This window comes from Falco rusticolus, chromosome 8 (genome assembly GCF_015220075.1).
Source record: "Falco rusticolus isolate bFalRus1 chromosome 8, bFalRus1.pri, whole genome shotgun sequence".
Lineage (NCBI taxonomy): Eukaryota > Metazoa > Chordata > Aves > Falconiformes > Falconidae > Falco > Falco rusticolus.
In genome coordinates, this window is record NC_051194.1 from 63,396,468 (window position 1) to 63,420,913 (window position 24,446).

General features: G+C 36.2%; 1 protein-coding gene across 1 annotated transcript in view; it reads right to left on the reverse strand.

The window, feature by feature from the left end:
* Positions 1 to 24,446, reverse strand: part of DNAH7 (dynein axonemal heavy chain 7) — a 113,655-nt gene that overhangs the window by 86,454 nt on the left and 2,755 nt on the right. The window contains exons 2-18 of the mRNA XM_037398557.1: positions 23,035 to 23,100; positions 22,465 to 22,573; positions 22,205 to 22,358; positions 21,747 to 21,840; positions 20,311 to 20,491; positions 19,354 to 19,426; positions 17,176 to 17,301; positions 15,704 to 15,823; positions 14,019 to 14,202; positions 12,393 to 12,572; positions 10,821 to 11,096; positions 9,757 to 9,884; positions 9,501 to 9,579; positions 5,464 to 5,688; positions 3,938 to 4,084; positions 2,634 to 3,319; positions 100 to 286 (exon numbers count right to left, since the gene is read on the reverse strand). Coding sequence (XP_037254454.1) covers positions 100 to 286; positions 2,634 to 3,319; positions 3,938 to 4,084; positions 5,464 to 5,688; positions 9,501 to 9,579; positions 9,757 to 9,884; positions 10,821 to 11,096; positions 12,393 to 12,572; positions 14,019 to 14,202; positions 15,704 to 15,823; positions 17,176 to 17,301; positions 19,354 to 19,426; positions 20,311 to 20,491; positions 21,747 to 21,840; positions 22,205 to 22,358; positions 22,465 to 22,573; positions 23,035 to 23,100 — 3,015 coding nt within the window. The remainder of the gene's footprint in view (positions 1 to 99; positions 287 to 2,633; positions 3,320 to 3,937; positions 4,085 to 5,463; positions 5,689 to 9,500; positions 9,580 to 9,756; positions 9,885 to 10,820; positions 11,097 to 12,392; positions 12,573 to 14,018; positions 14,203 to 15,703; positions 15,824 to 17,175; positions 17,302 to 19,353; positions 19,427 to 20,310; positions 20,492 to 21,746; positions 21,841 to 22,204; positions 22,359 to 22,464; positions 22,574 to 23,034; positions 23,101 to 24,446) is intronic.

The window sequence follows — 24,446 nt, forward strand, 5'->3', positions numbered from 1 at the left end:
GATGAAACAGAAAACATAGGACTGTGTTATCAGAAGCAGTATTTTTTTCTCAGTACACGCTACAAACTCACTCTATATTCTTAAGACCACAGTACTTACCTGAAAAACTGATTTCATTAAGTCCTTCCATGTCCTAACCACACTACTGAATCGTCTACTTTCCTCCGGCATTTGAGCCATGATGTCAGGAGAACTGAAAATTGGCTCTAAATAAAGCCAAGTAGCCTGAACCTTCAGCCATTCATCCAGGATCTCCTGTGCTAGCAACAGTGTTCCTTCCCATTCCCTATAAAATAGCATTAGTTGAAATGCATTAACTGATGCTTCCAGTAAAACATTTCCAGCAGACTGCTAAGATCTTTTTGGAAATTTGTGTATTCAGCAGCAAGTGCAATATATTTAAGATTTCAGCACAATGTCATATTCACCTAGCCTAATTTCCTGCATATGAGGCCCATGTCCATTTCTGCAACTGGATCATCCATAAGGTTGACTGTTGGATTTCATGAACTAGGCTAACCCAATAAATAAACTAACAGTATCAGTGAATAAACATAGCACACACTTCAGCATGTAATAGTATCTGTGGAAAAAATTACTTGAGTATGTAATCTGTTTCCAGCGTAAACAAAAGCCCAGACTACTATTTCTGTTTGCTAGGACAGACAGACACGGAAGTAGCTTAAATCAGTAAACCAAAAATACGTAGACATTATCCTAAAAAGATATGTTAGCTTAATTAAAAGATTTCAAGAAGTAAATAGTCCAATGGTTAAATCACATTTCTGACTTCAAATTCCAAACATGGATGTTGGACACATTTGTTTGATAGATTAAAGACTCCCTCAGTATTACTGCTCACCACTGAGTACACAACATTATAATTCAATAACTAGTCAGTCTTTCCTTTTCATAGCCAAAAATTCCAAGATACTTTAGACTATCACTTTTTCTGTGTCCTCAATTTTTCTGCATCATTTTAAAATTATTAACACCACTATCGGACACTTGTTACTATCTCACCAGTATCAGACACATGATATTATCAGTTCCCTCATACCACTGGTATTCTTAATTCACTGACATAAGCAATTTGCAAAAAATATATCAAAATAAAATGCTATTTATAATCCTGTAAGAAGAACGTATATTCTTCTTTCCTGTATAAAACCAGTAACTATTATTTTTTACAACTTTCATACCACTGGACAGTACAGACAGAATTATTATAAAAAGTGCATGCTGTTAAAAACTGTATTGTACAAATAAACCATGGCAAGAATTTTCTCAATAAGACACTCATACATGGGCTGCACTGAGTTCTGTAAAATGATACATGTGAAAACACACTTAACTTCTGCCTTCATTCCTCTACCTGCCACAGGTTCTAAACAACAGATAACTCTGGCTGCATGTACCTTCTCTACCTGAAGCCCCTCCTTTATCTTTTGGGTATTGGCACCTCATCTTTTGTGATTTTTCTTCTACCAAGAGGTAGAGTAAAATGTAGCTTTCCAAGAAGAAAGTAAGGCAGGTCAGTTAATATCCTTACACCAAAAAAATTCCCAAAATGAAGATGAGGAATTTGGAAAAATCTCTGGCAGCAATCCAGAATTCTACATGCTTTGGTGGGTCATTGAGAAAGCAACCATTGTGTAATTGCCTACATCTCAAAGACCAAAATAATACATTGTATTTTTACAAATGCTGTCAGTCACCAAAAAATTGCCATAGTGTGCTTCCTCATCTTTGATGAGGACAGGCAAAACCCACCTTTTTACATTAACAAGGAAGAAACTACTACACTGTAGTACAGTAGTAACTGGAGAATTAATACTTATTGGAAAAAAACCCAATGTGTGTACATATGAATTCATATTTATTGAATACGTGCTGAAATGTGAAATAGCGTTTTTGCAGATTCATGGGAGTTTGGCAATACCAATAGAGCTAGATGTAGTTTAGATTAAAGGCTTTTGGGTTTTCACAGTATGGTTATGTTTGGGGGATTTAAGAAGCAAGTAAACTATTTATGGAGAAAGACACACAACCAGATTACAATCTATGCTCAGAGATGGAAGTACAGGATCTTTAACACGTAATGCTAAATTTTAGGATTTAATTTTCTGCATTAGAAAAAAAGAAATCTTTCATAATTTCCCTGAAATGTGTTGTTTTCATTTTCTTCATCTCCCTTACATAAGCCCTATCATTTTTGATTGTTGGAGACCTAAAACATTCAGTAGCTTCAAAATTTAGGTAGAAAGTTTAGACTATATTCTCAGTCTACAACCTTTCCATCTATACCTCAGATGTGTTTTATCTGGTAATACAAAGGCAATGTTATGATGTATTTGGTACCTTAGGAACCAGAGCACATTAAAAATACTTAGCAACCTCTCCAATGCATCAGCATTTCCCATATTGTTAATTAAAAGTAAAAATCAGCTTTATGGGATTAAACAGTGTGTAGCTGACGTGGGACAAAAGCTTTAGCCCTTTTAAAATGAAATTAATTCACTGCTTTCGGAGGATAAACAAAAGCATCTGAAGTCCCTGTGCTTCAGATTAAGCAGAAAAGATTTCTTATTTGGTAATGTTACTTGTACTTGCTATTAGAAAAAAATAATTACCTTATTCGCTTTTCATGATGCTTAATGAATGAAGAGCCTCTCATAGTCTGAGTTTTGACAATGTGGTCATCCAATAACATCTGAATATCTTCTACAGAAGACAAAATATGGGTTCCTGTTTCTCTGTAGGCAAGAAGAGTGAACTCCATTTGATCCCATTCAGAAATCATTTTCATTAAAGCTTTCTCAAGCGAATGTTCTTTGCTGGCTGTTTCACTGATGGTCTCAAACTTTTCCAGGAATGGTTCAAGATGCAAGTTAATATACGACAAGACGTTTGAGTCTTCAGAAGGATACAGTGGTAAGCCAGCAATTTTTGACATCTCTTCCCAGTGCCTTTCTTGCAAACCAGGATTGCAAATCACCTGGATTAGAGGAATGTGGCACCTGAACTCCTCTACTTTTGATTTGACATGTCTTGTAATTGCTAATGCATTTGGAGAATTCTGGAAGGCTTTTTCTAGTTTATACAGTCCACGCCAGTGGTTTCCTACATCTACCTCTACTTGGTCTGGATTCACTTCCGTAAGTGATCCCTCTGTCCAGTCTTTGTGTTTTCTGTTGAATTCAACAGTCGTACGGTAGAGATGAAGATATGGAGCAAGAGTATTCCAGATGGTTTTATGCTGAGGGTACTGAGATATTGGCCATCCAAAGGACTCTTCTTCTGAATTCAACTGATGAATCTGTTGAGACATAAGTGAGGTCTGAAATGCAACCAAAGCTGTCCGTGATATCAGGCCCTTAACACACGGATTAGGGAGTATTCATCCATATTAGGATTCTGGTGTCTTCAACAAGCTTCGAATTAAGTTTTACCAAACCACTCCATTATGCAATTGCCACCACTGACCGCAGTTAAAGCTGCCTTTAACAGTAACAGCTCAGCATTCATGCTAGGCAATAGAGGAATATAGTCAGAGGTTTACAATGGTACTTGGGCATTCCTCCGTAGCTTGCATTGCTGTGGAGGCTTTAACAGACAGAGGTAATAATGAGTATCAGGAATTGCACTTCCAAGCATATTAAAGTATAATTTCTATGCAAACCAACGTAAACTTAATCCACTCTTTCACTATGCAAAGTACTACCATATTAACTCCAGACCACATAGTAACAAATTACTGTGCCCAGTAAATTTGCAGTTTAAATTGCAAATCATAAAAAAATATTTTGTAGCTGAATTAAGAATTATTTTGTCACACCTCAGAAACTGTATTACTAGGACAACTCTTGATTCTGATAACACAAATATTAAGATTTACAGTTTATACTACTGGACTAGCTTAGACTGTAATTTGTACCTTCTCAGCAGCAAGATCCAATTTTGTATTTAACGCTTCAGCTTCCTTCAAATACCTGTTGACTTCCTGAATATCTCCAAATGCAATAAATTTTTCAACTTGCTTAGAGTAGCTTTTCAGTTCCTCAACAAATTTTTCACAGCGTACCTAATTGAACATCAAGCAAGCATACACTCATTTTAACAAAATCACAATAAATTTCTGTCAAAAGAAGGAATAACTATTTGGATTTGGTATGGTAGAACACTTTGTACTTACAGAAAAACTGAGACATCCAACATATTTTTGCACAAGTATCTATTCCACCCAAATGAGAGAATTTGACCCAAATCCGACTGTCATCTGCAGTGATTTACTGGGCTGACAGATGTGCCTTTGGGTTCTATGCCATAGTTGGACATAACAATTCCTGCTTTCTGTGATGGACACTATCAGCAGGCTAATAATAGAAAGCTAAACTCAAACGCCTAGTACATCTCGAATTAAAACAGAATAATAAAAATAATTCAAATGACAGATGAAGCTAAAGACTTTCACGAGACAGAGGTGTCTCTTGCCTTAAAGCCATACAGTTCAAGGACAGCTTTTTCCTCACATATACAACCCCGCAACACATATTTCACATTGAGTACCAGTAGTGGTCAACATCTGAAACCAAGCATCAAACCATACAAAGCAATAACATGTTTGAAGGTACAGAGCCTATGCTGCACGTTTATTTATAACCCAGTAACACCCACCAGCTACTTCTTTAAATGTCCTGCATAAACACAGGAGCTCCCTATCTCAAAGTACGTACGAACTAAGACAAAATGACGGTGAGACTAAGGAGTCCTAGAAAACCAAAGCAGACAGCTATACAGGAAGTAACTGTAATGAAACAGCAGCCTAGTAATTAGCAATCCTTGTGGAGAGACCACATCACTTTAGATAACAAGATGTACTGTAAAAGCCTAGTAAACTTAATGAAAAATTCTAACAGAGATAAAATACACATACGAGTTTAAAAAATAAAAATAAAACAATCCTGAATCAAGATGTACTTATGTTATAAAACTACCTTATTTGACATTATCCTAACAGCAAAATCACACTTGGCAAATTAACACACTTTTCTTCTTTTGAGCTATCACAGAAATTTTATATACTGCCACTGACTCCAAAGAGACTGCTCATGTGTATAAATCAAGGCATGTACAAGCCTTTAAAAGATGTATCTGAATTTTACTGTTTCATCTACAGACAACTTTCATCAACATCACTGGAAGACCTGTAATCAAAGAGCTTTCAGAGTGCAGAATGTGAGATGTGGCTTGTCTTGCAGTACCTGTGGATATGTGGAAAACAAATGAGTGGAAAGGAGGCAAAAGTTAGTTCATACCAAGAATAATATAAAAACATCTACTTCGAACTTCTTCTTAAAACATATGGGAAAATAAAAGAGGTTATTCAATCTGCTATTCCATGTCCTATACGTCATTCAAAGTCAGAAGCTCAAGTATTCTTAAAGTACTGTCATTACAAACCTTAAGGCCATCTTGAAATTGATCTGTTTTTTCTTTAATTATCTTTCTGTGCTCTTCAAAGATATCTGGCATTCGTGCATACCATTGAAAAACACTGTTGTTCAGTTGAATGTCTGCTGGTGAAAAGTTGACACATTCTATCAGGAAAGCAACACGATTTACAGCATCTGATAATTTCTGGTCCAATTCAAGCATGTCACATGATTCCATTTTCTGCACACAGTCCTGGGGAATAGAAATTAAAAAAGAAGGTATTTTTTAATATAATTTAATGCCAAAGTAATGCCTGAAATAGTTAATACTTAACTTTAAAAGCTTATTTTTTACAAGGAAAATTAAATAAAATTAGAAATACATGCCCTTAAAAGATGCTTATTTGGAATGGCATGGTTTAGGCTAATGGAAGCCAATCCAGCCAGCCTGTTGTAAGTGTTAGAGGTTTGGGAAAGAAAGCATGGTGCTACCACAGAAAAATTAGTAAAATAATTACAACAGAAAAGAAGGACATGCTTCAGAAAGGGAAGCATTAGATGGCCCACTGTGAAATTAGGTCTTCCCTAGCAGTAAGAATATAAGGATCATAAACGATGGCTGTACTGCTCATTATGATTAAAATAAAAATTACACCGTTCTTTCAGATCTCCAGAGTTGGCAGTAAACTGCACTAATACACATCGCATTCTGCAAGGTACTCTTAACAGAAAAGCAACACAGCCCAGTGTAAACAATAATCCATAACGAAGCACTCTGAAAGCCTCTTAAGAAAAGAACTGTATTAGTAAAAACGTTGGCCACATGGACAGATCAATAGTATATTGGTACACAGAAATATTACTTGATATCTACCCATTGAAGATACAGAAAAATTTACTACAATGGCACAACGTGATATCACTGGAATAATTTGTAGGTAGGGGTAAATCATCCAGTAAATCTACACTTCTGCTCTTTTAACAGCAGTTTTTCTGCTTCAGAACGTACTCGTTGTTACAGACCTAGAGAATATTTGGCTATTAAAAGAATACCCCAAACAAAGCCTGACACGTCTTTTCAGCCATGAGATGGAACAGCTATTAGAAGGGGGTTGATGCTGGTATAATATTACATGCTACCCATGATTACATGCGATTTTTTTATTGTCCAGCATAAAGATATAGTGTAACAAGTATGCATTTTAAAGGCAACATATTCTCAGCTCATAGTTCAACTTGTAAAACTCACTTTTTACTGGAAAAAAATTACTCCAGTCATATCCTATGTTAAACTTCACTGTAACAAAAATCTGACTCGCTCAGACCCAAATGCAACCAATCACTCAGGCACCCAATTTATTTTAAGCACACACCTATATCCCACACATTTTGCTGGACACACACCAGAACTTTGCCGAATAGCAAGAGACTAAGACGTGTTCCATTCTGAGCATGAATAAAGTGCTTCACTGAACTGGAGCCTGAGTACATCAAAGAAACAGCAGGGTTTTGATTACAGAAGTGGTATTTCTAAAGTGAGATGATGGGATTTTACAGTTACTGAACTGCAAACCCTACATCTGCTAAATTTTAAATGATCTTTCAACAAAGGGTGTAAAGGCAAAATTACTTCATACAACTTGGCAATGCATGCTTTTTAAAGTCTTCTTGTGAAGAATTAAATACACATTAAAGTTCCCTACATCCCAGGTTTCAACTCTTTGATTAGTTTAGGATATTGGGAATGGTTACCAAGTCTTCCACATCTAATTCAACTGTTTGAATTTAATTCAGGAGAACCAAGAGAGACTCGCTGTTTGATGCTGTCTGTTCAGAAGCCTGAAGAACACGCAGTCTAAACTTAATGCTACTGGCACATTGCCCACACTACAGAAATTACTTGTTATCTGCTTACACTAGCTAAACGGGGATAGAAATAAACCCATGCACTTATTCCAAGACATTATATATAAATGCATTGCTTCCTGATAATCAGTGAAAAAACATCCAGGTAATAACTATATTACTAACTAAATACCTATATTGCTAACAGGCTCAGTCAGCCTTCCAGCCAGCCACGTTGCTTGCTAGCAAGGAGCCCTACAGCAGTGGTCTCCAAACTTTCTTGATCACACAGCAAGAAATTTTGAGACATGCATCCTCAATATACATACATTTATTTATAGATAATACCCACATACTACTGTACTAACTTATTATGTACATAATAAAACATGCACAAAAAATAGTAAAAAAGGATTCAATGAAGAAGAAATAAACAATATTTTAAATATTTAGTTAGTAATTTCACAGAAAACTTTTTGCTTTCCCTAAATAATATCAATAATATTTTTAGTGAGAGCAGTGTGATTGAATATGCTTCACTAATCTTGCTTTAATACTTTTGAGATTCAGAGGTCTTGTTCTAAGTTCAGTTTATTTCAATACTTCATTTTAATGGCTGTCATAGCTGGAAAAACCCTCAAATACACCTAGATCCAAATGGAAGAACTACATCATTGGCTGTACTTTATAAATCATGATCATCCACCAATAATTTTTAACAAACACGTTCGAAACTCAGTGAAACATTTGTAAGGTTTTTAAACAGGTTAGAAAATTCTGTTTCCAAGTTTTTAAAGTGTACAGATAGGTGTTTTTATAGGGAGGTACACACGTAACAATGGGAACACACATGCATCATTTGTTCCAATACTTGTTTCTACAAATCTTTAGCAAGGTTTTCCGTGCGTGCCTTCCAACAGTACTTTCTGTAAAAGACACGCATTTTAGCTTGTCACCATATTGCTGTTCATGTATTACTTCAGCCATTTCTACCATAGCAGGAAGATGTGTTTCCTTAATGGTACGTGGCTTCTTCTTCCACTATTAAATAAGAAGAGGATTCTGAGTCTTCTGAGCATGGATCATTAAATTTTGTAGAGTAATGGATTAAGTAAAGTATGACCTGAAATTTCACTGAAAAAAGTGTAGAGGTTTCTCTTTATGATCTAGATGCTTTGTTTCTACATGTCTGACTAAGTGTGATGGTTTTGTACTATCATTAACCAGTATCTCAGGGCACAACAGACATTTCAGGCAAAGTTCATCATCAAAGGTAGTGGATGTAAATCCGTATTTCAAATACTCTTCCTGAAAATTTTGAAATTTTTGGCCAACTTGTCAAATCTGATTAGACCATTATTATTTTTATCTCATAACGTGGATGATGAAGACCTTGTACTCGGGGTAGAAGTGTCACCTCTGCCATTTTCTTGTTGATCACTTGTGCTCGCATTATTAGTATTACCTTCAATCTGCAGTTTCTTCGAGAGAATAATTTTAAGCCCCTTGTCCATTTTGCAAGGGCTAGGTTAGTTAAAACTAGCTAACATCATCTGTGAACCTATGCAACTGGGCACACAAACTGCAATACACGGTAATATGCTCCAAGCAGATGAACAAGCAAGGGTGCCACCGTGAATCCCTCTGCATTGTGGAGCACCTGCCCTTTCCCCAGGACACGTCATGTATGCATGCAGCACAGGACCCTCTGACATACAGACTGAGGGCACCAGTCTCAATCTGTATTATTAAATATAGGTAAAGCTCGATTTCTCACTTTTTTTAGATTAAAAAACCCATCTGTTTCCTTCACATACTCCAATGGATATGTTGTGCACCCCCTGGGCTGCACCCCCCACACTTTGGGGACTGCTGCCCTACAGGGTTTTGGCCCAGGCCAACTGGCATCCTCACCAGCAAGGCCATCATATGGGACAAGCGACAGCACAAAGGACTGTTCCAAACAGGCAGTCTGGCTGTGGCCAGGACGTTTTTGGGGGGAAGAGAGTTGCGCTGTATGTCTAAGAGCCAGACTGTGGTGTTTAGCCTCACGGCCAAAGTCCTGTCCTTTTCTATTTTACAATACAGAAATAGCACCAGTGACTTTAACAAGGCCAGAACCATACCCATAAAGGGGGCAACCTGCATATGCTACTGCTTCGGGCCAGAGCAATAGTATTGGTAACTACTCACTTAAACTCATAAAAAAGAAAAAACTACCTTAAGTTCCATTAGTTCCTGTGTATTAGATGGAGTAGTAAGGGCTTTTTCTGATATTCTCTCAAACTGATCACATAGTCTGAAAAATACATAAAATAATGAGTTTGGCATGCATTTTGTTTTAATCATCCTTGACAAGTCAAACACATTTATAACAGCAAAAATGAGATCAACATATCCTTTAAGGATTAAAAAAATTCAACAGTGGAAACAAAGTTAAGTACATTTCAATATACATTTTCAGTCTGAGAGTTACCTCGCATTTATGTCTTGATGATCTCTGAACACTTTGGAAATAACTTGCTCACAAATATTATCCACTCGCTTTACCAAAGCATTTATTAATTCATCACAGTGCAATTCAAACATTCCGAGACGGACACACTGCAATACAAATGTAACAGTTGTCAGAACGCTGAACAGCTTTTACCGATTTGCTGTCACCGTCTTAAGCAGACTGTCGGGGATCTCACCTAGGAATTTAGTTAAACCACAGAATGCTTCTAAAATTTTCAAGCAAAGAAGGGAATAACTGTCCTGTATCCGCACAATGAACTTCATATAAATCCTACTTCTATCCCTTTTTACCTTGACAAATAATCTACATCCTGAAAAAACAAGGGCACGTACTACCGTAGCAGTGAATGTTGTCTGGTGAAATTAAGAGTTTGAGATACATCTAAAATGTGGTAATCTTGCTTTACTGTTAGAGACACGTGACAGTCTTTAGGATTAAAAAGACTCTGCCACCTCCCAGTGAGCCTCTGAATCCAATGTGTTGATCACTGGGCCAGTGAGCTCCATTTCCACACGCGGGAGCCCTCATGACAGGCCTGTTAAGTACTAGTCTCACCAGAACTGAGGTTAGCACTGAATGCTGGGAGGGAAACAATTTAAGGAGAACCGCTTTAGCCTTCTGAGCTCTTTTTCAGAACAGACTGACAAAGGATTCTTACCAAAGAAAATCCTTACAGAGACAGAAAAAGGTGGTTCATGTTAAGGATCATCTCTCTGCCCTAGATGCTCGGAATGAATTTGGAAGTGGTTGGACTCATGCTTTCTCTTACTCCTCAATGTGTAAGAGCAGCATGCTCTGGATGCCCTCAGAAGTCGTCAAACAATTTCTAGCAAAAATAACTTAAATCTCACTTAAGTACTACAAATACCCCCCAGAAATGCTAAGTCTTAAAAAAAAGAAAAAAATATTTCATTTTAATTATCTCATGGCTAATTATCAGCACCTTTGACTAACAACATTCTTAGTACAAGATCAACATTAAATAGTAGCCATACAAGTTTATGAATATTATTGTAATTTACCTTCCTAGAAGTGTATTTTATTTCCTTAGCAAGTTTCTGGTACTTTATAATTTCCCTTTTCATTTCTTCAAAGGCATGTTCCTCTGTAAGGAACTGATCAATATCTTTTTCAGCTTGTTTGTTTATCAGGAAGCTGTACTTATCATACAGTTTGAGATGTTCCACAGGTGCAGCACTTTCTTTGATAATTTCTTCTCTGATCCTTTTCTTATGTTCATCCAAGATCTCATCTAGGATAACAGGCTTCAAGACAGTTGATGAGAACTCACCTTTTGGCTTTGAAAAAAAACCACACATAAAAACTCATTTTCAAATTACAGTTATGTCTGTAGCTCAGCCATGTCATGGAAAATAAACAGGATAGTAAAAAATTCAACTAAATGTTACTTCAGTTTTGTCAAAATGTTTGTAATTAAAGTCTGATTAAAACCAAATTTTGTAGATACAGCTATTTCCAATCCCAATTTTTTAAATCATAGCTTAAGGATGTTTGCCTTAAGATGTTTGCCTTATTAACAAATAAGAAATCAGAGGTGCTTCATTGAGAAACTCAGCAGTCCACATACTTATCCACTCAAAACAATTCTGTCAGTAATTTTAAGTTTGATCTACAGGGATTTTATTTTTCCTGAACCACAGGCACAACTTCAATTTTGCTATCAACTGATGAATCTGTAACATTAGAAATATGGAAAACATTTTCCTGCAAACCCCCAGAAGATCTAAAGCCTTGCTGTTATGCATTTAGACATACTTGAGATGCTTCTTTTAATTTGTCTTTTCACAGATTATTGATTAGTGCTTCTACAAAGCAGTGTACTACTCAGGTTTCTGCTTCATCACTGTTCAAGCATTATTAACAAAAATGTTGACAGTTAGTATCTTTATTTAAAATTCAAGTTGGTGATAAACAGAAAGGGAAGCAGAATATCCCATGATATTCCTTCAGGAAAAAAGAAGTGTTCATCTCCCATAGCTCTCTGGGAAATGATCAAGAGGCCCCACAGGACACTCCTTTATTCTCTCCATATTAAAAACTAAGACTGCTATACTAAAAGTAACATGCAATTCTAAACCAAGTAAGTACTTTTTATGAAATAATTACATTTTTTAAAAAAAGTTTTTTACTTAACCTAGATTATTTCCTGTTTGACCTAACATTTCAACCTGGTTGAATACATAAAACAACTAAAATATAAACTGCTTAAAAATTAAGGTTTAGATTATTTATTTTAAGGATAGTCTACTCAAAGAGGGTCTGTATTTAAAAAGACAGTACCCTTTCCAGTATCAGTATAGAAGATATTTTACAGAATACTGCAGAAATGTGTTTAAAATTTAAATACATCAGTATTATTTCTAGTACGTTTGTAGTAGCTGCTACAGAAAATAACTCATAAACTAGGCAATTCTTAGCTTTTTATTTCCTTAGAGAACACTGATTGGGCCTTTTATTAATAAAATTTAGATGATGTCAAATTGTTCCAAATAGTTCTGACAACAAGGCCTAAGAACAAAACGTAGGAACAATACAATGATAAAACAAAACCCTCAAGTATTGTAATTTCTTACCCACTTAGAAAATAATTTGGTCTCAACTCTTGGTATATCACTGACAGCTTGAATCATAACAGTATAAACGTCCAGTAATACATCCTCACAGTCGTTAAAGTCAGGTTCAAATTTAATACCGTCATTCTCAAGGATTAGCCTCAGGATTAAACCTGGCTCTTTGTAGGTTTGGACTGATTCCTAACATGGAGCCGGGGAGAAAGTATAGTATTAGTTAACCTAACTCATGCAGGAAAAGTCATTAAGAATTACTCCAGCATATGAATTTTAAATTTTCAAGACTTTAATTGCAAATTACATGGCATAATCCTAACAAAAATACTTGTGCAAGTAGGAAGTACGTCTCTGATAAAATTCGTATACACTGACATTCATTAAGATGAAATGCAACATTATTTTCAGTAGGCACAAGAGGCATCTTCTATACACCAGCAAACAACTTTTGTAAGTTTTTTCTGCGTAGACTGAAGCAGAGTAGCTTTACAGTAGTAGCGCTCACAAACATAGCAATACGTAAATTATTATGTGTACAGCAGTACCTGTATTCATCATCCAGAACAGTCACTATCAATCTACTAACCTTAAAAAAATAAAGTGTTACATCCAATTCTATTTGCTAAACAAGAATTTGATTACTAAAATTGAGTATTATGAAGGTTATATATGCAGTATGGAGTCCCATGTATTAAAAAAAATAATTGTATATGCTTTTGTCCTTTGCGGCATAATTTGTTTTTTTATCATATTTTTAATCTGGCTCATGTAACTTTTCCATATCTGCTAACATATTCTAACTACAGAAAAATTTGATTTGGAAATGTGAGGAAGCAATTTATCGCTACTAGGCAGCACAGGATAGCTATTAGGAAAGGTAAGACTAGAAAATACATACCAATTACTAATACTAACAGAAAATACTATTGTAGACATCACAGCTTACTTAACTCAGAAGTAGACAATGCAATTACAGGGGAGCGGGAATGAAAAATATATACTCTGCCTCCACAACATGATTCCTTACTTCCTTACATTCTCTGCCTATTTTTTCATCAATATTACCTGGAGCCAGAGTTCTGTGGATATTTGATGGCAAGGCTGTACTAACAAAATGCTGATCCAGATGCACTCCAAGATATCAAACATCAAGAAATATTTACCTCTACAGTAGACGTTATGTGAGTGCAAAGGAGAAACTCCTCCTTTTTTACCTTTCCCCCCCTGCCCAGAACCATCCCGACAAAGCATGTAGTAGCTAACTCCCAACAGGAGAGAGAAGATAAAACTTCCTCAAAGACGGGTATTACAGAGAGCGCGCTAGTAGATGCAAACAGCCTTTACATTAATGCATTTCTACTGTATGCCTGACAGCAGTGTGCTCTTGAGGACACCAGATTTAAAATATGTTGATATTCCCCTTCTTACATGAAAAAAAAAAAGTTATTTTAATTCTACTTAATAAATAATGCATTCCTAAAACACTATTCCTTTTCTTCCAGAAAGCATCTGCCAGCAAAGTTCGTACCTTCTTTTCTATTATTTTTTTCAAAATAAGCGAAATAAACAGGAAATGACTTGTACATACATGGATAAACAATGCTGCTAGCATGCATATTAAAGACTACTTACTGCAGGTTGAACAATTAAATCTGTGAAGTCTTGAATCGAATGTAGAAGTAAATGTTGCAGTTGATGAGTCATTAAAGTGGCAGCACAATTGAAGAAAGACTCTAGTTTAGCAATGCTGGCATGGCTGGGTACTTGTTTTCGCTTATTACCTTGGTAAAAGATTTTCTGCACTTCTGGAAACCACCTGAAAAAAATACAATATTTTTAAGCTTTTCAAGTGATTAGCATTAATAAATCTGTGCTTTTAAGTTAATTGCTGTAAATGCTTATATTACATGCAGTCAGAAGATGCTGCAGTATACTTAGGAAACTATACCTTAAGTAAGTCATATGGTAGTATCTTGAAACTCTAAGGAATTTTGTCTCTGAAAGTATTTTTATTATCATGAAACCATACTTAAAACACCAGGTATTATGATAGACAAGTCTGCTATCTTCATCTCCTGTTTCACAGGCCAGAAAGGCTTCACAGGCAGCACACTCCAGTCCCAGGGGTTGTGCAGTGCATTATGCACCCTTGCAACCTCAGCGGATATTAAGATGTGAAAGCAATCCAAAGGGAATTCTGCCCAGTTGCCCTTAACCAAAATAAAATTGACTCTGGCATGTCTGTGAAATCAAAAGAAAGCACAGAAGTGCAGCCTTCAGTTAACAGCAGAAAGGTATTTTAAGGGTCTGGAAGAAAAACACTTGAAAGCAATAAAGGCCATACATAACAGAACCATGGACAAGTGCAGAAATAAAAGCCTTCAAGGTTAATAACATGAAAAAACAAGTATTTGAGAATATAGCTGTCTTGACAGTTGTTTTACTTGACTAAAACTTGAAATAGTAAAAATGCAGTAATACTTAACTGCAGAAATCAAGCATTTTAAGTTAAAGAAAGATCAGATGCATACAAATAATACACATTGTGTTTGGCCACAAATACCTAAAAAAGACCTAGCAATTTTGATGCTTTATTTGAAAACTTAATGGCAGCTTACTGAGTCCGCTACCAAGAAAACTGCCTTTTTTCTTTTAAAATACCTGACTGAATATATAAAAATTATGATATCCAAACACTTTTAAAAATCTTAATCATAATCTCTGAAGTCAACAGATCTCATTAATGCAGCATTTTTCAGATGATTCTGTTCTCAGAAGCAGCTGCAAAACTGAGACTATACAAACAGAAATTCATCAATACATGGTCTGCAGAGATACTGCTAGTGAAGTGACATGAGGTTAATCTTCCTATCCATGAGACACTTCCTTTGTGTGAAGTAGGGATGGGGAAAGTCTTATTATCTAATAAGTTATATCACAGTTTATATTCTAAAATGTCATAAATAATTGATCGTATTAAATGGTATTTTCTCATTTATCCAGCACAACTGAGTCCACAAAACAAAAGCTTCTGTCAGACTAACATACATTGTTACTGTCCCTCTAGGAAGTGAACAAAATATATCACACCAAAATTCAGAATAAGAAAACTGCACAAATCATGACAACATGCTCAATATTTACACAGCAGCTTTCATTCACAGGCCTCAATTTCACAACATTGCATCTCTTACTTTAACACATATTATTAAAATGGGACATTTTTCCTTTCTCCAGAACGTTCAGTTTCAAAAACAGTGGGAAAAAAAGTTAAATATTTCCCTATAACTTAAAAAATATGATACAGCGAATCATACTTCTTAGATAGAATCTCTCTGGATTTTTCAATTTCCTTCATGACTTTATTCTGGAAAAATGTGAGGTCCTCCGCTTCTTGTTTACTGTGAAATATTTCTGTATCAAAAAGGCGTAAAGTTCTGAAACAGAATGTAACATGAATATTTCAGGAGCATATTCACCATATCTTGTTTTTCATTCTTCTGTTTTCATTAAACTTTTTTCATATTTCGCATTTCAAAGTGTTTTTAAACATATCTTACAACACTTTAAAATAATGTTATTTTCAGAAATTATTTCCTATTGTTTCAGAGCAACCAAATATAACCACTGCAGTGCCGTCTGTATGCATGGTCTTAAACTGAAGTAGTAATTACTGCATTTAGGCATATTAATAACTGTTTTCAGAATCAGAGTCTGTGTATACGATATGCATTATATATAGGATCAAACATTAAAAATTCTGAATGTATTAAATATCATTGCTTTCTAGAACTGGACGGATTTCTACAAATACTACAAAATAACGTAAAAATAAATGAATAACCACCTAAACCTAGTTTCAAAATAATTTTCAGTTAAATTTTTTTTAAAAGCCATTGGCTGAATTTCATCTCCCACTTAGCAGATACAACAAAAATTTAAAAATAAAACAAACCACTCCCTGTAACTTGTTATGGCACTTGGCCTGGACAGGTCAGTTCATTCTCTTTTGTACCACCAGCCAAGAAACAAGCAACCAGTTTGGTCTACTCTGGGAAGCAGAAAATAGCTCATCTAATGGCTTTTTCTCTTGTTAATAAGGTAAAAGACATAAATGCCTTGCTATGCAAGACAGTAACCCTTCTTTTCTTGGGAGACAGATTGTTTTGAATACTCATGACCTGAGAAAGACTGAAGAAAAAAAAGAAAGGTGTCATATCTGAACAGATTAAGGGACCATACTAAAAGCAAGAAAGATTGAGAAATGGAACTCATTTCCACAAATAAATAATTTTTTCAAATATGTCAGAAGAAACTTGCCAGAGACTGTAGAAAAAAAACAAACCAAAAATCAAAATCACAAACTGCCAAGTCCAAATGGCATTTCACCCACGCTCTAAAAAAATAATCAAGTACAAAACAGCTGAACTATTGAACTTTCATGTTCAGCTTCTTGCTTAAAACTGCCTAGATATCAAAAGACATGAAGATGGCAAAGTGTTCCATGTGATTTCTGGGGATGTACAGATACAAAAGCTTGACCTCTATGGAGAAACAGTCAGCAGAAACTCTTAGAAGCATGAGGAGAGAACACAGACAAATCTATTTGGGATAAGGGCTGTCAAACAGTGCCATCATATCCATGACCAGTGTTCAGGTAGATGTATCGTAGCAGTCCCAATTCAACACAGTAACTTGGAAATCTTTAGATGTCATCATCCATTATTTCCCTACATAGGTTCTGAAATCACTGAGCAGCTGAAACCTAAGAGATACAAATAACACTTACTTAAATGAGGTCTCCCATAAGTTCAGAACAGCAAGCATTAAAGGATTTATTGCATGCAAATTTTCTTTCACGTAACTGCATGCTGACAAGAAAGACTTGTTCCAAAGTTTTGGCACTACTTCTAGTCTAAAAAAAAAAACAACAAACCACCACCAAAAAACAATCACAAAACCAGTAAGAAACAGTAGAATGAATGTAGTAGCCGTGCTAAGAACCAAAATGTTTATACATTTACTTTAAGATAATTCTTTTGCAACCCAGAAAGCACAGAATTCAGGAGATAAATCTAACTTTCCGCTTATTATTCAGATACCAAAAAGAAGGTCTTCAAATACTGACCACTACATAAAAAAAAATAACGAGAGAAATACTGACCAAATTCTAAGAGATCCATAACCTATTCATGGTCCCTTATATTTAGCATATAAAATCATTATACATACATAATGTATTTAGTCAATTAATAAGCAATTTTCTACAATAAGTACTATTTTATATAAGTTTATGCTCATCACTCCAAATCTGTAAAGACTCATAGATTTAGAGCCTTTTCATTAACTCAGTTGGCCTGCTTCCAAATTTTTCAAAACATTAAACTATTCTGGTGGGGTGTTTCTTTTCCTGCTTTAAAAATCGTTGTCATTTTCTACAGGCAGTCTCATTTTACTATTAACATATTAAGCACTACCACTTAAGTAGCATACATCGCAACCTTTAGGCTTCAGGGGAAAAGCAAAAACACTCCTGACAAATGTGTTATATACTTGTAACACTATTGTTCTCATTTGCACAATGAGCTCCCACCCATAAAAGTAGTTTCCGAGATAAAAAAAGTGTCAATTTCTCAGAGAATCTCTATTTTACAGGAGACAGAAAAAGTAGCTACAGGAAATTTAAAAAATTCCAAAGTTTTCCACCTTTATCTTATATTGTTTCTTTAGAATGAAGTTTCAAATTTCAAATACTGCTAATGGACTGAACCTGTTTTCCCAATGATTATTCTGCTAGGAGAATTTTGTGCTTTTGGATTTGCACGTTAAGCATGTGATATAAGCTTATACACATGCTACTGCTATGTCCCACGCAGGTCCTAGGAGGTAGGGAAGACCTACAAAGAATCAGATGCAGGATGGCCGCTTACCCCGGGGATACAGTAACAATAAATTCATCGTGTATGATTTCTCTTTTTAAAATGCAAATTGTTTCAATAACATCTGTCACAGCCACCCCTTCTACTATATTCTAATGCCTAGCATTTGAGATCTAAAAGCATCTATCTCAAACTACTATTTCCAACAAAACCTTTTCTGTTTTTAAGATCACTCAGTATTGCTACCCTTGAGCCTGGCTGGTATTGGTGGAAGCGTTCTCCTTCTGCAGTGTTTGTATCATTTCATTCCCCGACAAGGCAAATTTATTTCCCAGTTCTTGGCTGTATCTTTGGAGGAGGTACCTCTTCACTTCCACGTCTCGGGAAGAATGACAGTATGATGTTCTAGGAAAGCTGATACTAGGCAGGCTGACCCACCCTGGGCAGATGCTACGATCCCTGGAGTAGCACTATACTTGCTTCCAGTAGACTGCAGATTTTTTAAGGCAAGTGCGAATGGAACAGAGATTAATCCATTACTCAGAACAAAGGCCACGTCTATCCACTCCAGTATGGAGGTTGCTACGTACTGGAAAACTCAGCCAGAAAAGCCAGGCATCTATCACCGTTCATACCACATATTGCCGAACTGCTCTTCAGATCAAAACAGTCTGTATTTATTACATTCTTAAACCTGGATCTATTGACCCAAACTGTCACAACCTGTAAATGAGAGACTCAGTGAAATCTGTGCAGAATATGACACTGTTCCATAGATTACAATGCAGTTTATACATAAGCATTTGGCCTCCTCTATCAAGGGTTGTCTGTCGGCTGTGGGATTAATTGTGAGACTTCTTACCAGTTGAGCACTGCTAAACAAAACTAAATCCAAACAACCTTTCAAGGTAGACACATTTTCCAGGGTTTTTCCAGACTGTGTATAATCATTATCTCAATTTACTTAAGTAATAATTAAGTCTGATTTATGGCTGACATCGACTACCACTACTAAGACTGTTCTCTATACGTGCTATTCTACCCCACTGTTCTCTAGTCAGTGTTTTTGAATCAATATATTTTCTTACTCTGCACGATGAGGTAGAAGAATATCCTTCTTGTCTTCATCTTTTGCCCTGGTGTCTCTAAACACAAAGTCAACTGAAAAAATATATTAAAAAAGAAAAAAAGAAAAAAGAAGCCAAAATAATTTTAGCGAAGGAACAGAATCAGAGAATCATTTAGGCTGGAAAAGACCTTTGAGATCATCAAGTCCAACCGTAAACCTAACAGCACCATGGGCACCACTCAGCCACGTCCCTGAGCACCATGTCTACATGTCTTTTAAATACCTCCAGGGGTGGTGACTCCACCACCTCCCTGGGCAGCCTGAAGGCTTGACCACCCTTTCAATGAAGAAATTTTTCCTAATACCCAACCTAAACCTCCCCTGGTGCAACCTGAGGCCTTTTCCTCTCATCCTGTGGCTTGTTATCTGGGAGAAGAGACCAGCCCCCACCTCGCTGCAGCCTCCCTTCAGGCAGCTGTACACAGTGAGATGGTCTCCCCTGAGCCGCCTCCTCTCCAGGCTGACACCCCCCCGCCTCCGTGCCCCCAGCCCCCCCCCAGGACCTGTGCCCCAACCCCTTCAGTGGCTTCGCTGCCCGGCTCTGGCACGCTCCAGCCCCTCCATATCTCAACCAAAATGACCCAATACACAACTCATTGAGAACAGTTCTATCTAGTCATATGTGAAAAAGGATTTAGAAGAAAGCTATACTATTAAATGGGGATATATATATAAAATAATATTTTTTTAAAGTGTTGAAAGATCAAGAAATAATGAATATTATCATCTTAGGTCATTACAAAGACCAGAAGACCCAAGTATTCTTTTTATTAAAATGTGCCTCTAACATGCAGGAGAGCACTTTCATATCACTCTTCCACAACGGCAGCTCTCAGCAGCGAGCAGCGCTCAACCACAAACACTTCTGAATATTAGCAATTTAGGAGAAAACACAAGTAAACTCCTAGAAATCTACCTATAGCCTTTTTTATACTCAGAAGATAGTCTTCTTTCACTTCATCAGTCAGTGAATGTATACTTTCATCAAGTACTTTCAGGCACTGTGGAATTAAAGCTAAGATGCGATCTAGCCATGAGTCATCCATTGGGGCCACATTTGCAGTACCAATTCCATGGCAAATGTAATAGTGGTATTTCTGCAGGATAAAACAATAAGATGCACCGGTTAAGGCCAGTATGAGACAGCCATTGCTACTACAGGTTTAGCTAGAGATACAGGCTTACTTAGTAAAAATAAACATACTTATCACCAAGTACTGCTTTATGTTGTAAATTACATACACATCACTAAATGTGATGTAAATACCTTCACCAGCCTGCCAAGCACTAGTGGGCAGAATAACAATAAAACTCCGTGGAGACAAAAAACCAGAGTATAGTGCCATAAGCCTCATTCCACTTCTCTGAAAAGAGCTAAATAACAAAAATTTCATTGAAGAATGGACAGAAGTTGTAGAATTCTGGCTTTTGTTTTGCTTTTGCTTTTACAGTTCCACAATTCTGGTGCAATGCCCCTCCTTTGCACTGTTCCAGTACCAACTTTTTCCTCAAATAAATTTTCAATATATATTGATCTATCTCATCACTCCAGTGCTTCCATTATTATCCATTAACTCTGGGGCTGGACCACATATTCAAAAAGAAAGCCAGGCATTCTGCAGACTTTTGTGTGGGCATGCAACATACAGCTAATGCACTGCTCGGAATATGAATGTATAACCACAGATAAGAACATCTGCTTGTATAAGAGGCACGTGAAATCTGCTTAACAAAACCTCAGAGCATCAGTGGAAACATGAAAAAACTTATCAGCCCAGATGCATAGAAATGCACAACGGAATATCAAGTGGAAGATTACCAATGTCAGGAAGTAACATGAATCTATTTCAGTCAATTTATCCCAAAATGAACTTAATCTGTTTTAAATATACATAAATCACAAAATTGTGCATACAATTGTGTCATGCAAGGTATCTTAAACCAGAATGAGAATGAAGAACATCCTAGGCCCTAGATGAGGGTAACCCAAAGAGAATAGTCTCATGGGTTCTATCTGCTTAGACAAAGCACTGCACCTGCCCTTGCACAACATTCTCACCTTCAGGAAGTGTGGAAAAGATTAATTTATTGCTTTCTGACACCGGTTATCCTCCAGTTACTATTCCATTCTATAATTCCTTGAATCATCTACACGTTCCTAATGTTCCATTCTCAACAGTAACATGATAAATAACATACTGTGTGAAACTAATAATGGAAGCATATGTCATTATCAGTCATCTCTCATTGTGTCAATCATCTTGACAATATTTACGATAAATGATTTGCATTGTATTTTAAGTAATACTCAAATTAACTTCATTTAATACAGTACTAAATACATTCAGCTACCAAGGTATCTTTCTCTACTGGTGTAGAAGAATCTGCTCCTGCAGGCTGGGTTCTGTCAAGGGATGGAAGCTGTTCTTCAGTAAGGTCCTGCTGCCTGAGACAAAAAACCAAACAAAATACAGAGTATGCATCACATTCCTCAGATACATTTTACTGGCATTAATAATACACAGCCGTCCTACATGTCAGTTGTGAAGAAACACAACAAAAAAAAAGGGAACTGGAAAACCTTAACAATGAGCACAAGACATTCTGATTCAAAAGGAACACAGAAGCATGTGACCAAGTTTCTATTTTACCTGCTAATGTTCAGCTTTAAAAAATTGGTGATATAGTTCATGCTCATATACATATTTTCCATTTACAATCATCAAAATCTTAAAATAATTTAATTCAAATATTTGGTTCATCTATGAAAAAGTATAAAACCCACAATATTCAAGGATGAGGAAACTCACAATATAATGTCAACAAGAGCACTTCTGAAACTTTCATGGTTTTTTTTCAGATGACTGCTGCTCTGCAATGTAGAAGTTGACGGCCCAGCACCTGCTTCATTATCTGTAGAATCCTGTATCTTGTGTCTCTTGCATCTCATCTTCAGATATTCTCCTTGCAGAAAATATATTTTGAAATAAAAAAAAAAGTTCAAATGTATCATACATGTTTTATGTTTCTGAGAGGTTTTCTTTAGTAGTGCTAAAAATGTTAACCTTACCAGGTGAACACTCATTTTCTACAGTAAACTCATCTGCCTCGTCATCTTTCTGTTCTTTGCTTAGATGGAATGAAGGGCAAGTCTGCTGCCATAGTGGTTTACACCTTCCCTGGAATAAACATTTATTTTATTTCTACACTTGTCGGTGCTACTAACACACACTTCAAGGCTTCGTAAATATAGTAGATCAAAGAAACTGTAGCCTAATATACAGCAGGAATAATGCAACATGAAAATCATACAATGAACTACTACTTACACAGTACCCTCAGATTCTAAATATCCAGGCCGTTAGAGAGAAGCATGTTAAACTTTTATGTGATATTTATAAACTCACTAGTTTTATACTTCACATAAACATTTTCAAACACTACTTTCAATGTTTTCTAAATATTGAAATATAAACAATGTTCCACATACAGACATAATATACATAAGCAATATACATACATAGTGCAGAGAGAGAATATACACCTCGGCATATACTGGAATGAGGACCATGGTCTTTACATAACCATGCTGCGACACGTATTTGAAAATGAAAGCTTACAAAAAAGCCACCAAAGCTACCTGAGACAACTGTGGTAGTAAGTTCACTGTTCTCTTGGCCAGCTTCCCTTTGCCACTTGGACTGGGCTTAGGAAAGGAAAAGAAAAAAGGGGGAAAAAAAAATAATGATCACAACTAGAAAATTGAGATTACTACTAGTATTAGACTTCAAGAAATACATACACTTGTAATCTTGCTCTAGCTGCATTTTTCTCTCATATAATAATTTTTACACATACAATTTCCTATCACTTTCCCTGTTCTTCCTAGAGTGCTTCCACGTAGAATTCAACTTTCTCAAATACCTTTGTAAATTCATAGCTCTGAAAAATTAATTTTAGGCTGGGAAGCATTTCTGTTACCTTTTGGGCAAAATATACATTACAGCATTACAAGATACCATCAAGTAATACAAAAAAACAAGTAATTTCTCGATTCCCATTCTTCAGTCAACGTTTTTTAAAACACAAAATGGCCCCCTTTTTTTTTCTAACCCATAAACTTTCATTTAAGAGTGTCCAGTATTATTTGCTTTTCCACAATGCGGATCCCTCAGCATGAGACATCAAAGCTGTTTGTCCAAAAGCATCCCTGACCATGCCCAGGATGCTGGCTAGCACACTTCAGCAGGGTACAGCGCCTTCCTATGAACAAACGAGACAATCTAGTTGTAAAATTTGGCTCTAACACAACTGCCTTTGGCTGCTTATTTCTCCTTGGTTTCACACCACCACCAGTACCCCTGGCACTGCCCACACTGCCTCTTTCCATGTAACATGTTTTGTTAAATGTTAAAAACATTAAAAAACCCAAACATAAACACGTTTTGAAAAAACCCCAACAAATAAAATCAAATCCAACCAAAATATCTAACACTGCACGACTACGCTACAGCCATTCTCTTTCTGCTTTGTGCCTTATGCAGACTGTAACTGATGAAAGACACAAAGCACAGAAAGTCTGTGCAGACTTCAGCTACCCTTAAACAAAATGGGTTTGCCATCATTTTCTGTACAGTTGCTGTGGTGTAAAACTCACACAAGTTGTAGGCACTTAACTATCTACATAGATTTTGCAGTCAAGAATGAAGTCTGGCAATTCCTCAGCGAGCCAAAAATCTAATCAGGCTCCAAAGAAAGCCACCTTCAAAATACAGGAATTTGACAGTGATAAAATATGTAGAGACATACATTATCAGTTGTTAGCAATGTCTTCATAAACTAATTTGCGATCCCATTTGTGAAAGGGGAGCAAACTCATTCCAGCTCCAAGGAGTTATTCCCCTGAACATGATGGGAAAAACTCCATGAAACTCCCTGACTACCACTACTGCAAGAAGGTCATACAACAAAAGGTTTTAAGTATCTTGTTTCAAAATCAACAGCACTACTCTTTTAATGAACAAAAGATCAATCCTCCCCCTTTCTCTCCTC